Source organism: Musa acuminata, chromosome BXJ1-7 (genome assembly GCF_036884655.1).
Source record: "Musa acuminata AAA Group cultivar baxijiao chromosome BXJ1-7, Cavendish_Baxijiao_AAA, whole genome shotgun sequence".
In the NCBI taxonomy this organism is placed as follows: Eukaryota; Viridiplantae; Streptophyta; class Magnoliopsida; order Zingiberales; family Musaceae; genus Musa; species Musa acuminata.
The window spans coordinates 6,131,795-6,144,336 of NC_088333.1; the positions used below are offsets into that span (position 1 = coordinate 6,131,795).

At 36.5% G+C, this 12,542-nt stretch overlaps 2 protein-coding genes across 6 annotated transcripts; one reads left to right on the forward strand and one right to left on the reverse strand.

Annotated features, from left to right (window-relative positions):
• Positions 1-78: 78 nt before the first annotated feature.
• Positions 79-5,641, reverse strand: LOC103990333 (uncharacterized). 4 transcript variants are annotated; one of them, XM_065191311.1, is made up of 9 exons: positions 5,436-5,641; positions 5,243-5,342; positions 4,974-5,154; positions 2,978-3,050; positions 2,710-2,889; positions 2,155-2,252; positions 1,069-1,166; positions 785-976; positions 79-478 (listed from the first exon to the last, which is right to left on the reverse strand). In XM_065191311.1, the coding sequence occupies exons 2-9, from the start codon at positions 5,254-5,256 to the stop codon at positions 307-309; spliced, it is 1,008 nt and encodes a 335-aa protein (XP_065047383.1). In that variant the 5' UTR covers positions 5,257-5,342; positions 5,436-5,641; the 3' UTR covers positions 79-306. The 4 variants fall into 4 exon arrangements, with proteins under 4 accessions (XP_065047383.1, XP_018684161.2, XP_009407707.2 ...); XM_018828616.2 differs by having other exon boundaries at positions 5,414-5,639; XM_009409432.3 differs by having other exon boundaries at positions 803-976; positions 5,414-5,637.
• A 994-nt stretch (positions 5,642-6,635) lies between these two features.
• Positions 6,636-12,184, forward strand: LOC135586437 (cold-responsive protein kinase 1-like). Of its 2 annotated transcripts, none has more exons than XM_065191313.1 (7): positions 6,636-6,777; positions 9,327-9,456; positions 9,540-9,655; positions 9,739-9,949; positions 10,064-10,301; positions 10,637-10,787; positions 11,692-12,184. In XM_065191313.1, exons 2-7 carry the CDS (start codon positions 9,387-9,389, stop codon positions 12,091-12,093), a joined length of 1,188 nt encoding a protein of 395 aa, XP_065047385.1. In that variant the 5' UTR covers positions 6,636-6,777; positions 9,327-9,386; the 3' UTR covers positions 12,094-12,184. The 2 variants fall into 2 exon arrangements, with proteins under 2 accessions (XP_065047385.1, XP_065047384.1); XM_065191312.1 differs by having other exon boundaries at positions 6,739-6,987.
• The last annotated feature ends 358 nt before the right edge of the window (positions 12,185-12,542 follow it).

A 12,542-nucleotide genomic window follows, 5' to 3' on the forward strand; every position in this document is an offset into this window, starting at 1 on the left:
GGACAAGATAGAATATTAACTACAAATATTTAGTGTTGTAAATAATTAATCGACTGTCCAAACTCACAGATCTCCTGCTTAGTTCAAAGCCTGTAAACACATCTCATATTGATATGGTTAGCACTCAAACCAATAGCATGAAACAAACCCCTACATTTTGTTGCAACAAAGAATGTATATATCATAAGAATCACTTATTTACCATAAAAAATCAGCCAAGAAAAACTGATGTTCATCGAGGAACATTAGAATGCTAGAATGTAACTTGAATTTTCGGCTAAGCATCGGCAAGCACGAGCACACTCATCACAAGTTGCTCGATTTCTCCAGAATCTTAGAAGCTGCTCGTATTCCACTGAGCACTGCACCTTCGACGTTAGGGCTCGCACAAAAATCTCCACATATGGCCAACCTCTTATTCTTGTCCCACAAACATTTCTCGTCCCCACCAATAGCAATAGCTGGAAAGGCGCTGCCCCTGAGTTCAAAGTTGAATGCTCAGTGACTTAATCTAGTAAGAGAACTGATTCTTAAACAACAAATGCATAGGTAGGACACATGGCAGCAATTACATGATTCAGAAAAAATAATATCATGACCATTAAGCAACCACATCAAAATATAAACTCAAGTTCAAGCTTGATGCAGACAGTAGAATTTCATATCGACTTTATGTAAGTGAATGAATAGATGCATGAGAGAAACAACAAATTTATTTATATAAAACTGCTATATATTTGGCTTGCCTAAATCCCTAGTAAGCTAGATGCATGAGGACCGGCACCTGAACATTTGTACTAACCATCTATGAGCTTTCATGAAAAATGGACGAGGAATATTGATTCCCGTAGCCTGAAATTCACACAATAATTCTTCTGCCACCTTAGACAAGGCATCACTGGAAAGTTTCTTGAGACCAGTTCTAGCTATTACAGCCTGCGCATACTCTGCTGTTGAATGCAATACCCAACACTCACTAGATATGAAAGACTAAAGTTAATACGGAAACAGAAAGAAGAAAAGGAATAGTGGTTATGAGACAGCATTATCAATCATATACAAGCTTACCAATTGGATGATGCATGAGAACGGCCTGGCTTACTACTATCACAATAAGCCCAGCTTAAAACCTGGGAGTTCTTGAATGAAACACCTTTTAAAGGAATCTGAGAGTTGGCAACCAGATCAGACAGCAAAATGGCCACAACCATAAACGACAGGACGATGAAAGGTCAACAAATAAACTTTAAAGAGCCTTCCATTGCAAAGAATCACATGAAATTCTTTCTGATGACAACTAAGATATTCAATGGCATTGAGGACATGATGTTGCAATATAAAGATAAGGAAATAAACAGCTTACTTATCAATCAAGTAATATAGGGCACTTCATAAACAAAATAATCCTAATTATCAGAAACAGATTTTATGATTAACTAATATAGGTGCTTAAAATAAATTTTATACCATCTGCATCTTAAGAACATACTAAGTCCTATTTGCCATACTATATCAAATTACACTAAATATGGGGAATTCCATATCTCTGGGTATTTCAAGTAATTCATGGATTTCACCAAGAATTCACCTACCTTTCTTAACTGCAATCAGCCATGTAACTTTACATACAATTATAAATTAAAAGATAAGCTGGAAAAATTAAATAAAGTAAGACAGACCAGACAAAAGATAGCTCCAATAAAGTTCAATCATCATAGAGAAGGCAACATACAGCGGATCTCCAAATGACAAATCAAGGCCCTTGCCTGAAGAAGCATTTAGGTAACAGAAGATAAACACTTCTAAAAACAAGCAAGATTGTAAACAGCACACCCATATCCGATGCAAAAGCCATTCGCATTGCAAGGTATGATAAAGTATCATGGTAGATTATAAATTTAGAAAAAGATGAATTACAGCCTAAATGGCTCAAATAATCTTCATTATTACATAGCAAGAAGAAACAAGGAACTCTATATATTATACTAATCTGATACTAATAAGATCAAAACTGATTGCCAAAAATTGATATGCAAAACACACCCAGATAGTACTGTACATTTATCTAACAAGAATGGTATTTAAATACTGAAAAATGAAAACAGAATATTTTTGTAAAATGGAGAACTATATTGTGAATGACAAAAACCTTACCCAAGATAAAGGTTCAGAAAATGCCAACATAAGAGCAAAACATGCACGAACAGGAATATCTTGTGAAAGGATTGCCAAATCTGGAGATGATGTTATATCTGACAATATCATACAGGAGTAGAAAAACTAAATCAGCATATTTATTAAATAAAATACACATTTAAAAGGTATTGATTCATCATTTGAACAAAGGAGCCAACACTAACAGTGATTTTTGGTACATGGTATGCACATAAAGTTTGATGGGTTAATAAAAAATAACAATTCAGTTATCTGGGTGATGTAGGATATGCTTGTGGTGAACAGAATAAGTATTTGTTTATTTATTTCTTAGTGAGAAGACAAACAAATTCTCAAACATCATATCTAAGATGCACCAATCACCCCTTACAATGTAATCATATTACATTAAGTACCACAGATTTTTCATAAAATAAAGGTAAAGCAAATACATGTATAACATCAAACAGAAAAATATAATAGGTAGTTAATTTCAAGTGGAAGATAAATTGTATTCTAAGACATATGAACCTTAGAATCAGAACAAGAGCATACCAAGAGGTGGTGGCCTTCCAGTGACTCCTGTAAATCTTGCTGATACTACATTTTTGTCTGATGCCACCACACCATCAAACTGGCCTAAATCTTGCCCATCCAGGCTAATCAGTGACCACAAATTTCTATCACAAAGCCAATCCACTTTTCCAACAGTGATCCCATATTTGGCTTCTAGTCCTGAAAAGTAAATTTGATAACAAAAAAAAATTACCTGGAGCATAATCCAATAAATCAAAAGGCAGAGTTCCTAAGCTGCGAGGCTAACCAGGGTCTGAGCAAAGTGCTTTACATATTGAATTCATGCCTGGAACTCCAACACACTTCTTAGTTGTTCCTTCCTGAAAGTGTAAAAATCATCTAGTTCTTATTTGTATATGCCCATAGCAAATTGTTTGGGTAGCTAGTTTGACTATATGCACATAATATATTCTTGATGCTTCCAAACAGATAATGCATTCTATGTCAGCAAATGATTAAAAATCATACACATTATTAACTATAAAAAAAGTAAAGCTACAACATCACACACACACTCTGTTGTCCCATGAGTAAAACAATTTTCTCGCTCCAAAAACTATGTTAAGCTGGAATTCTTGATATCTCCAAATACAAGTGCATCAACACAAAATTCTAGAATATAGGATATTAATCTGGATTCTGGCATGTTAAATCGTCTGGAACAGTCTAACTATGTGACTCACAGCCTCCCAACGCTTAAATTTATGAGATAGCAATGGACCAATAAATCAAGTTATATGCAACAATCTAAGATCATGGACTACAGCAGCTTATATAGTGTGTCACAAAATAGACCTGCAAAACAGATGCATCATAGCCATCTGAGAGTGTCTTGATCCAAAAAGATTGTACATGAGTCATATGTGAAATGGTCAACAAATCGTACATGGACAAATAACCGAATCAAAACCTCAACAAATAGAAGTAATTATTGATGAAATTGTCTTTTTCTTCAGTCTTTTATAATGTGTAATGCTGATCAAGCTTCTTACTTAACGTTAGATTGAGTCCAGTACACTTTGACCTAGATATAAGTGGTTGGATCTTTAGAAACACTGCATCAATTACAATTAATAAAACCACAAACATAAGACTAAGTCATCCAATAATGTGTTTTACCTACTCAATCAACTTAAATTAAAATATCCTTTTTCCAATGCATGCTGATAAGTTAGTTTTCATTGTAAATTTAAATAACTTGTTGTAGTGAAAATATGAGCCACAAGAAACTAACTTATGCATGCCCTGCATAACTTTTCATCTGATCTTTCATAGTTTAAGGAAACATCCCTCACTAATATTATGTTGAAAAATGAAATGTATTCATTTGTCGAGTATTCAAAATTTCAAATCTCTATCAACAGTGAAATTTCTCCTCCTTTCTTACCTGTGGACATAGAGTAAAAGGCCAAAACACCATGGCCGACATGACAATCCAGAATGTCAGGCTCTATGAGCAGGAGACAACTGAGGTTAATTATAGAAGTTGGTTCCAATTATAAGCTCTCCAAATTTGAATGTAGTGTATCAAAACAAGTGTATTCATGTTCATTTGTCTTGCAGATACAATAGGACAAATAAATAAGAAGCTAAGAAATGCAGCTGCTGTTTCAAAAATGAGCTCATCAAAGGATGATTTATACTCCATCCAATCATTTTTTGGTTCTCACAATTTTCAGTTATTCAGTAAAAAATTAAGTTGTAATATCCTGTAACAGAATGCTTGTAATTGACTAGCCTTTACAGAGTACAAGCAATCCTTCTTGTAGACATTTCTGACAAAGCTTGTGATTATATTTATAGTGCTCTGGTGCAAGTGTCGGAAAAAATATGTTTATTTCTTCTTGCAAAATTGTTCATTGTTGCATAATGTCATTTCGCTCAACTAAGTTGCCAAAAAAATTTGGAGTGCAGATTATTCTCTGTTTCTGTAAAAACTAAAAAAGTTAGTTGCGTATACTTTATACACAAATTCTTCAAACTTGATGTTCTTAGCCATGCATGCACCTGTAATTTCTTCAAAAGCATTTTTCACACAAAAAATTATTACCATCTATATGTGCAAGAACACAATTACCTTTGGCTGGCACTAAATGCTCCCTTAGATCCAATAAATTGCAATAGAAGTCTTGAAGGAGAAATTTTAGCAAACAGTGCACATGCATTACCGAAGAAAAATAAAATAAAATTAAAAACACTGTACAAACAAGGACCAAGCAATTTCGACAAGTTTTCGGATTAACCTTCTCGAAATCGACGAACTTGCCGGTGCTCTGATCAAAAGACCCGAACGGAACCTGCCACTCAGAGACGAGGCCACGCGCTTCCCAGGATCTCACGACGCCCATCACCTCCATGTCACTGACCGAGAAGTACGGCGCCCCATGGTCGAAGAAGAGCACCCTCCCATCCACCGTGGTCTCTCTACACCAACCACACACCCTTAGCAGATTCCACCTTCCTCATAAAGGCTTCCGCAGTCAACACAGAACACTAAAGTCCAGAAAAAGACCTCCTCTGAGACATCCTCCCGCCGGCACCCCGGCCGGTCTCGAACACGGTGACCGAAACGCCTCCGGCGGCCAGGATGGACGCGCAGACCGCTCCGGAGACTGGCAGATCATGTTGTCGTCGGTGAAATCAAGAAAACGGAAACAAAATCTAAATAAGTATCGCAAATTACTTCCGCTGCCGATGACGGCAACCTTGGAGAGGCTTCCGCTACTCATGGTGGCGCGTCCACCTGGAGACGAGAGGGAAGAGATCGCAAAGTTTGCACGCTGATCTCGCCGACAGGCCCAAAGCTTCGGGTAACGCAACCGACCGAGCTGCAGAGAGAGAGAGAGAGAGCGAGAGAGAAGCGAATGAGTGGCTTGCGATCGGGACCGACGTGTCGCTACTGCAGCAGCTCATTGGTGTAGGCAACACGAACTGGAATTACGTAAACTAAATTTGTATCAATTTGAAATCAATTTTAACATTCATTACAATATTAAATACATTAAACATATACTTTCTAACGTGACATAAATATACGCCAAAAATTACCTGATACACATATACGACTCAAAAATCATAATCTAATTTACCGGATTCGTGGATTGCCCGATAAGTATGATCACGCAATCAGATGGTTGGGATGCGATCATAGGGAGATCCAAAGATGGTGAACATCCAATCCAATCCTAATCTCGTATGACTGATCTGATGACATCAAATACTGCATACCTTTGTTCATGATCCACCTAAACTGGTGAGGAATTTGAATGAACAGATCATTATATTGTATCATAGTAGAAGAAATTTCTATGCTCGAGTTTCTATCGAAATCATCAAAATTATCGATCAACACACACACACACACACACACACACACATATATATATATATATATATATATATATATATATATATATATATATATATATATATATATTGATTTAGATTCCTAAATAAATAAATCATTATCGCATCGCCGACGATCATGACATCTATAAGATAAATAAGCCTGATCAGTAACCCGTTGACTTTCCTGTGTGCGTCTTTAGATTGTCAACTGAGGCCCTAAAGTTTGTCGGATTATACATGTAGACCTCATCAGCTGATTATTTTGAATCCCCTCAATTAAACAATTAAAGGATCTTCTATTACTGGCCAACCAAGGAAAACAAAATGAATTGCTCTTTGACCATGAACACAAAAGAACATCGAAGAATCATAGTGAGAGATATCTTGGAAGGCCACAACAACGTCAACAAAATACGCGAGGGTAGATGACACCAGGAATTCCAGTGTCGGAGACGATACGACCTCGCCACCTAACGAAAGATCTGGTCGATCTCATCGTTTACTGTGAGAAAGGGACACTGACTTTGAATGAGTCAACACGCCCCAACATCACGATCTGACGCGTGTGTCTTACCGGTTGTGTTGGGGAACATGTCAACGGCATCGCACGGTGGGAACATGAATCTTGACGCAAACCAAAAGGTTACCTGCACCAAGAGCTTTCATACGTACAATGGCAGGGCAGCAGGACGAATGCAGGTGTGAATTTTTGTTGTATTTTATGCCATATTTTCTTGAATTAACGGAGCAGTTCGACCGTGACGATCTGTATCATGGAGAACTCTCTGTTGTATGCGTAGCTCGTAGAACATTAAAAAGGGGTTGAGAAAAGGAGGGGAGTATCACGAGCTCCTCTCAGTTTCTTGGGGTTCCGTTGAACCGATCTCGATTGCTGTTCCTCAGAAAAAGGTGCGTCTTTTACGCTCTCGTTGCTCTTCCTTGCAGCAATTCCGATTTCCGTTCCTAAGATTCGTGTCTGTTTAGTTCTTCCGCATCAGGATTTCTAAGTTTATTAGGTCGAGGGTGGGATTAGCATTTGCACCTTCCATTTCTTGTTCAGTATCGCGTAGATTTTTTTTGTTTCTCTTCTTCTTCCCCTATTTTGAGATGGCGAAGGATGATTAGATTTCAAGACAAGATTGTGGTGTTCAGAGTACGTTATTTGAGGTTTTCTATTACTCAAATTCTTAAGCGGCCGCTGTTGGATTTTCCATATCTCTTCCTGCTACTCCAGCTTTCTTAGTCTAACCTGTACTTGATTTAGTGTGAAGGACATCGATGATCATCTACATAGGCTCAGAGTTGCTGCATATTTGCAGTTCTGTTACACTTTCTTTCTTGTTTAACATGCCGGGAAAATTTTAGAGATCCTGTTCTGTCTAGTCATCGATCACCTTCCCAAGTCTACATGCTTGTTAGGTTTGATTTATGGAATTTAATTTGTGATTATGCTTCTTCCCCTTTTCAGTATCTTTGAGTCGGCAATATGCCTTTCCTAAAGATCATAAACTTGGGAAGTTGCTTGAAATAAAACAAATGGGGTAGACTGAGTATTTTATTTTTTCTTTTGCTTATTTTCGTTTATTTTGCTTTCTTTCTTTTTGTGGGGAGTTATCCTGCGAGATTGTAATAATATCATTTTGGCACCCTTGATTAATTATAGACTAAAAGCCAAACGAGAGTGGATAAGCATATGTGAGCTCTTTAGTCTGTTGTTGCACTTAGAATCAATGATTCTACCTCTCTTGCTTGCTAAACTTTCTCTCTGCTTTGTTGCCCCATGGTTTGGTGCTGCTTCTCTGCTGTTCCATCTTAAATTCACTTCAGTGCCTGATGATTACTGATATTTGTATATTGTGGATTAGAAGGTTTAACGTGAAGTCATCGTGCTAAGAAGTAGAATGATGCTTATGTGGTTTCATCGGCCACTTGCCTTAAAACTTATCGAAGTTATTATAGACAATATTCAGGTAAAAATTGTGAGATTTCCTTAAGAAAAAACATCTTGCAGATATGAGAATGTGAGTTTCAACTTGACATACTCAGAATCAAGTGTAATTTGTGGATTTGTAAGTGTTTGAATCAAATTTTTTTTTGGCAGCATAATTACATTTCACTGATTGGCTTTCAGAATACAGTTTGCAGAATTGAAAATCTTCCTTCTGGGTCTTGATTACCATTTTGACCTGGTAACCCTTTGTATTGTTGACAGTGAAAAGAGAAGTAAGGTTTCAAGGGAATTCAGAAATTTGAATACTAATGCTGCAAGCCAAATTTAGAAAGCCAATCAATAGAACCATTTTGCTTCTCTGCATATGCAGAAAACTTTAATAGAATAAGACTTATGAAGGAAGGAAAACATATTTCCAGTAAATGTGTCCTAGTTTTGGTGGAGGCAAAAGATGAAGGCCACTGGATTGCTTTTTCTGGATCCCCTTCAATCCAAAACTCTGATGCCTTTAAAAACCCTGGCAAAATAACTGTGCTTTCACTCTTGTATATCCTTGTTTTGTCTGATATCTGATTTGATGCTAGTTGCATGCAGTCTAAATTGTACGCCTATAGATCTGCTATGCCATTGATTGGCAAATCCTCCATTGCTGATTGCCATTGTGTTGCTTGGTTAAACTTCTCATCGGCATTTAAAATCCTAAAAGAAACCTTTAAATGTCCCATGGAATGGAGATGATGATTGTATCTCCTTGGATGTCATCCATTCTATTTAATAACCAAATAAGATCTGTTTTTGTTGTTCACAATCCTTGCAGCCTCAACAGGTATTTTACATATGTCAATAGTAATGGTAGAAAGCAAATTTATCTGTCTATTTATGATGTTAAGTGACAAATATTGGCATAGTGAAGAATTTTTGTAGTCTAGTATACTTTCATTACTTGGGGGATACAAACTACATAGCAGCACCATTATTTCATTTCCATAGGAAGTTACAAAATTAAAGATACAAGTTCCTCGGATAGTCATTTAGTTTATTTGAGCCACCAGATTCTGTAACCTTGAGTTAACCTGAATTGCTTGATCTCATGGATTTCATTTGATAAACAAAGCCCTGCTAATACTAGTTTGGGACTTGCATAATCTTAAATTATTCATCAGGTTAGATGAACTTGGGTTATTTAGGAATAACTAATGTCATGGCACTAGCTTTGGGAGTTCAATGTTAATCAGCAGCTTTTGTGATATTTTTTGTACTGTATGATGTTTTACATCATTGTGGTCAAACCTGACAGGCTTCCTCGCTTCATCCCTTACCGATACAACATTAAAAGGTCGACCTTTGGTTTAATTCAATGATCATGCCTTGTTTTTCTTTTCTATTCAAAAAGAAAGGTCCTTCACGACTGCAACTAAAATATCAAGGTAAATACATTGACTACTCGGATATTTGATTACAAAAACTTTGCATCTTCCTCAATTACTGATGGAACTGGTGTTAATCTCAGAATTTGCAGAAATTGAAAATGTAAAGATATACTCTTACAATGAATTAAGGCATGCAACAGAAGATTTTAGTCTTGGCAATAAAATCGGTGAAGGTGGTTTTGGTTATGTATACAAGGTGACTAGCGTGTCTTGCACTTGATAATTTTCAACCAGCATAAGTGAACAATATTTTATCCTGTTCTTGATTGACTTCTATAGGGGAAGCTTAAAGATGGTTCGATTGTCGCTATAAAAGTGCTCTCCGCTGAGTCAAAACAAGGAGTACGAGAATTTTTGAATGAGCTTAAAGCCATATCCACTATTGCTCATGAGAATCTGGTTAAGATTTATGGTTGCTGTGTTGAGCAAGATCAGAGAATCTTAGTGTACAATTATGTTGAGAACAACAGCCTTGCACAAACACTTTTAGGTATATTCAACCTTGAAATAGTTTTCTAAATCTTTGGTTTGTCATGTAATTTGCAATGTACTGATTTCTACAGTAATTTAATTTAGTATTTTACTTGTTCTTGCCAATTATTAGGTAAGGGCTACAGTAACATTCAATTCACCTGGAGGATAAGAGCTAAGATATGCATTGGAGTTGCTCGGGGTCTTGCATTCCTACATGAGGAAGTTCAACCTCATATTATTCATCGGGATATAAAAGCCAGTAATGTTCTTCTCGATAAGGATCTGACTCCCAAGATTTCAGACTTTGGTTTGGCAAGGCTCTTGCCATCAAATATGACCCATATCAGTACTAGGGTTGCAGGGACAATGTGAGTTTCAGATCCCTAGACTTATTCTGTTAACTATGGCTATTGCACTCATGTTACCAGTCTTTAATTTTATTTCCTTTGATCTTTAATTGTAATGTAATTTCTAACATCGTCATCTAGAATGAAATGATGCAGTATCATCTGTGTTAAACATGCTATTTTGGTTATTTTGCATATAAGCTGACATGAGAATGATTGATTGAAGCTAATTGGAAGGCATATAAGGCCCATAAGTTTTTTATTTGTTCCTTTTATGGCATATTTTTTATTCTTAATTCTCTTTCTTCAACCAAGTTTCACTTCTTCCTGATTTTTTACTTCAATGTGCTTTATAGAGGCTACTTAGCACCTGAATATGCTCTAAGGGGGCAATTGACAAGGAGGGCAGATATTTACAGCTTTGGTGTTCTTCTATTAGAAATAGTCAGTGGCAGATCTAATGTAAACACAAGATTGCCATATGAAGATCAACTTCTGCTTGAAAGGGTAAAACATTTTTTATTTCCATCAATGTGCATTTCTTCATAGTTTTGGATGATCTAATCTGTGATGTTAAGTTTTTTTTATAGTGTCTTCTTCTTTTTGTCCTTCACTTTTCCTTTCTCCTTGTCTTGATTTCTTTACATGAGCATATACATATATTCTTTTCTTCTTCGAAGGATTTTCATGTTTTCCTGGAGAACTACAAGTAAATCACAATGTATCACTGCATTTGATGTGGAAAATGTTCTGATGTAGGTGTTTTTAAGTTGGTTCATCATATCATGACTCTAATGGTTCTGAAGTTCCATGTGTTTCCTGGAGAACTACAAGTAAATCACACTGTATCACTGCATTTGATGTGGCAAATGTTCTGATGTTGAAATAAACACTTGGTGTTTTTAAGTTGGTTCATCATATCATGACTCTAAGGGTCCTTATAAGAAGTCCTGATCAAAGCATGCTGTGATTTTTTCTGCATAAATTCTCATATCCTCATTCAAGCCGCAAACACATAAACAGAAAAACATTTTTCTGTTCAATTAACTTCCGAAATAATTGCACAAACTTCAGATATTACAAACTGTTTTGAGTATTGGTTTCAAATCTGCAAGCAGCTTGTTTTCTTGCTCATGCATTTGATACTATTGATGGAAGGTCCACCACAAATCCCTGATAACTGGCATGCTGAATTGTCCATATTGGCACTACTTAAACATCCCTGGTTTTCGAATACGGATTCTGATACTGCCTGATACGGCAATCTTTCCTGATTGAATAGTACTGATTTTTTTTCTAGTTTCAATTGGTTTTTCTTCTCTTATGATCATTCTAGATGATTAGTCAGGCCAACATAAACCTAGGAGCTGTTCTAACACTTCATGTTTTTTTTTTTCAAATAACTTTGCAGACATGGGCACTATACGAGCGTGGAGAGCTGGAGCAGATAGTAGACACTTCCCTGAATGATGATTTTGATGCTGAGGAGGCATGCAAGTACTTGAAAGTTGGCCTTCTGTGCACACAAGACAACCCAAAATTACGTCCCGCAATGTCTGCTGTCGTCATGATGCTGATCGGCGAGAAGGATGTCAGCGAGCAGATCATGAAGCCTGGGTTAATATCAGACTTCATGGACCTGAAAATTAAACACCAAAAGGTGAGTGAAGACTTCATGGACAAGAAAATTAAACACCAGAAGATGAGTGTAAACATGTTCCCTGCTTCTACTTCACTGGAGGCATCGACTGTGTCATCAATGATGACGACAAACATGTCAGTGACCTTCACTTCTACAGCTGATCATGCCTGAGGCAAAGTGATGTATGGCCTTGTGGATTGGCACTGTGATACAAATTTGTTATTCCATTTGCTGCAATATATATGGGTTCTATCTAAAATCAGCTTGCTATCAGAGTGAGTTTGGTTGAGGAGATATCTAAGAAACTTGAGTCTTAAATTTTTGATATATTAGCTGAGTACATCTGCTTCTCTCTGAAACGAGTTTAGGGATACCAAAGTTTCCGCAAATAATCCACTAAATATTTACATTTGATATGGTTACTATTGTCAGTCAATCATGATTCCACACCTGGAGTCTAAGTCTACCATATCAGCACAATATCGAAGATGTTCTTTGCTGAAATTCTATTCTAATACAAAGATCATCACTTTTTAAGCTTGTATTTTCTATTATAGATACAGATGCGGTACTATAAATAAAGGTCTTTTTTTAGTATCATAAGTTAGATCGAATATTTT

Coding starts and splice junctions, on each gene's coding strand:
- LOC135586437 (XM_065191313.1), top strand. CDS start 9,387: ATGATCATGCCTTGTTTTTCTTTTCTATTCAAAAAGAAAGGTCCTTCA. Junction 9,457..9,539: donor ACTGCAACTAAAATATCAAG/GTAAATACATTG, acceptor TGTTAATCTCAG/AATTTGCAGAAATTGAAAAT. Junction 9,656..9,738: donor GTTTTGGTTATGTATACAAG/GTGACTAGCGTG, acceptor TGACTTCTATAG/GGGAAGCTTAAAGATGGTTC.
- LOC103990333 (XM_018828616.2), bottom strand. CDS start 5,459: ATGAGTAGCGGAAGCCTCTCCAAGGTTGCCGTCATCGGCAGCGGAA. Junction 5,343..5,413: donor TGCCGTCATCGGCAGCGGAA/GTAATTTGCGAT, acceptor ATGATCTGCCAG/TCTCCGGAGCGGTCTGCGCG. Junction 3,051..4,973: donor AGTTCGTCGATTTCGAGAAG/GTTAATCCGAAA, acceptor TTACACTTTCAG/GAAGGAACAACTAAGAAGTG.